Here is a 3,078-nt window from a genome sequence, read left to right as displayed (position 1 = left end):
AATAGGATTGGAGAATGAACAAAAGCGTGACGAAGTAATTGCATTATTACGTTTATTGGTTGAAACATTACTCCTTATTTATCAAACTTATTTATGAAAAATGAAACTTATTTATGAAAAATGGAACGAAGAAACGTCGAAAACTCAAGCCGAGGAATTTCTAGAAAACAAATATCTTAGCAGAATAATTTGTGTGGAAAAATCGAATGGCATTGATTTTTTTTTCTGAACGATATTCTCCATTGAACATTTTTATTGACAGTAACTTGCAGGTGAGTGGCGAAATTCTGGAATATAATGGATCGAAAATTATTAGAAAGTTCAATAGGAATTAAATACAATTTTCTAGTGACCTCGCTAGGTTTTTCTGGGAATTTTTTAACATTCTCACATAGATTAAGGCATATGCCAGTGAAGTTGCAATGAAGTTATGAATGTAATTATGTAACCTAGCAAATTATTATTCGCTGTCATTTCACTGATCATTGAACAGCATTCATAAAAACTAACGCAAAAAAACAGGAAAAACACGGGAAACATTTTGAAAAAAAATGTGGACAGAGTCTCACTACATCTCATAAATATCCTTCTGAAACCGCCAGCTCTCCTGCAATCAATGGTAATCGAGACAATACGATGAGCAAGGAGATGCTCAGTTTAATGAATTTGTTTTGATCACTCAACACTGAACTATTACCACTGCTTCAGCGAACCGACATGAATGGAAAGTAATCGAAAAACAGCGATGACAGTTTTGGAATCACATCTTGAATGTGAAGATTACTTCAAATAATATTCGAATAATTCTGCTGATAGGTCAAAAACAATTTCCCGATAACATTGATAGAAAAGCAAGCATGAAGTCATGAACAGAGTGACTAATTACGAAAATTCATAAACAAGTGATAATAAATCCCAATATGACCACGAAAACTTCTGCAGGAGTAGAAATAAGGAAATAGAGGTGTACATCTGTCTTTTTCATGCCTCGTGGTGAATGGCTTATATACCTGAGCCCTATTAAGGTGCGTAATATTGGAAATTCGTCTGTGAAGGTTGTTGTTGGATAATTTCGGGGTATCTCTGCGTCGTCATATACTGCTGACCTGTCAGGAGTACTTGTGGGGATGCTTGTGGATTTCGTTGAGCGGCATCTTGGAAGGGCTGATACTGAGGTATGATTTGTTGAGTCGGTTGCTGAATATAAATATTCTGTTGAGGAGGTACGGGTGCATGGACGAAGATTGGTGTTTCTTGTGGCTGTTGAGGTCTTGGATAGAATTGCTGTGGGGGTTGAAGACAGCCTTGAAGACGGCCTTGAGAAGCCTGAGGATACTGAACCGATTGTGGTACGTGAGCTTGGTAGACATATGCGTTCTGCCCTGTGACGAAAGTTTGTGGAATCCGTACAGCCCTTTGATGTACCAGAGGTGATTGATTGTATTGATGTGTGTAAATCTCAGATGGAGGTGATGGCATATTAAGCTGCTGAAACTGTGACGAGTATAGTGGGTGATGTCCAGACAACGATTGACTTCCATGAGAAGGGATGTGAGGAATAACACTGGAAGCTATATCGTGAGTCCCCCACGGTGTTGCCATGGACTGGTCTGAGAAATTGCAGTATTGTAAATTCGATGAATAGGAGGGAATTGGAGACAATGATGGAATAGGTGATGGTGGTGGTGTCGGTGGCATCATTGATGAAGATGTAGGCTTGTTACTCTTCCCATGGACTGACTACAACAATAATGAATCGGAGTTACTCATATGTCAGGCAACGCAGACTAACGGGGGGAACGAAAAATAGTGATTTAATCGAATTAAAAAACATTAAATTTACTCGTTCGTTAGTCTAAACATCCATAAAAAAAATAATAGAAAAGCGTAGCACATTCTCTGATGTTTTCTATTGGAATTCTATCAACTGACTTTTCTGTTCATTTTGAAATATACATTTGTTTATAGAAAAATGTCTGCAGATGTAGACTTTTCTATAAAACCTATTCTGTCACTAGTTTTCCTATGCAAATTCTCGGACATTTGAATGCTCTTCTATCCAATTTCGCTTAACAAAATGACAGAATAATTGTATAATCTTTTATAAAAAATCGCGCCAAGAAAAATAGATTTTTGAAATGGGAAATTGTCAGTAGAATTTCTGTAACAAAGCGCTAAATTTTTCTATTAAGTTCTTCATGCGTGGAATATTTGACGATACTACAGAAACATTGTCTTTGTATTTCACGTGATGAGTGAATGACGAAATTTGCAAAAAATGTTCATAATATTCCCTCGAATTTATTGTAGTGTGTAGCAAGTCATTCAATTGAGAAATCGTTCAGAACAAGTGTGAATAATTCTTAAGGACGTCATTCAGAGTTCATGTAGGTGCCCAAGTATTACTTCTCAAAACTGTAGTAAAAATCTGCTAACAAATTAATAAATTTTTGGCTTAATCACGTAGAACAAAGACCAAGTTATCAAAAAAAAATTGTTTGGACTCGTGAGATAGAAATTTGAAAATTACAAATCATTTACAAGAAATGCCGATTATTCATGTGGAAAATATGTACCATTGAAGAAAATTTCTCACGAAGAATTTTCTCGCGAGAATACAAGATTGCTATGAAGTCATAATTTTTATTTTATCCAAGAATTTATTTTTTATAGGGACTATTGAATAACTGAAAGAAAAATAGAAGTATCAAAGAACGAAGAAGTAGTTTTAGAAGAGAAATTTCTTGAAGGAACTATTATTCCACTAAAAACATCCGATTGCAGGACACTTGTCGAGTAATCAACACTAGATTTCATTTTGCTGGTAATGTTCAACTTGCAATTCTTTTTGGTTGAAACAAGATTCGTTTGAGGGAATTTCTTTTGTTTTTTTTTCTCTCAGTGTACGTCAAATGAATTTGCAGAACGTTGTATGGAAAATGGAATTATGATCTTACCGCATTGAGATATTCCAACGATTTGAGAATCTTGCGATTCGTATTTTCACATTCTCTGAGACGCTTTTGGGAACGTTTCGACAGGAACTGCGAAGATTCAACCTTGAGTGGATGTTGGGGT

The 3,078-nt window shown here is 35.7% G+C and overlaps 1 protein-coding gene across 1 annotated transcript; it reads right to left on the bottom strand.

The window, feature by feature from the left end:
* Positions 1 to 1,020: 1,020 nt before the first annotated feature.
* On the bottom strand, positions 1,021 to 1,944 carry LOC107045889 (altered inheritance of mitochondria protein 3-like). The gene is made up of 2 exons (XM_015268296.1): positions 1,933 to 1,944; positions 1,021 to 1,740 (listed from the first exon to the last, which is right to left on the bottom strand). The coding sequence occupies exons 1-2, from the start codon at positions 1,942 to 1,944 to the stop codon at positions 1,021 to 1,023; spliced, it is 732 nt and encodes a 243-aa protein (XP_015123782.1).
* Positions 1,945 to 3,078: the final 1,134 nt, after the last annotated feature.

The sequence above is a fragment of the Diachasma alloeum genome, unplaced genomic scaffold (genome assembly GCF_001412515.2).
Source record: "Diachasma alloeum isolate Michigan unplaced genomic scaffold, Dall2.0 Dall_scaffold_01109, whole genome shotgun sequence".
NCBI classification, from domain to species: domain Eukaryota; kingdom Metazoa; phylum Arthropoda; class Insecta; order Hymenoptera; family Braconidae; genus Diachasma; species Diachasma alloeum.
This window is presented reverse-complemented; position numbering and strand designations above follow the sequence as displayed.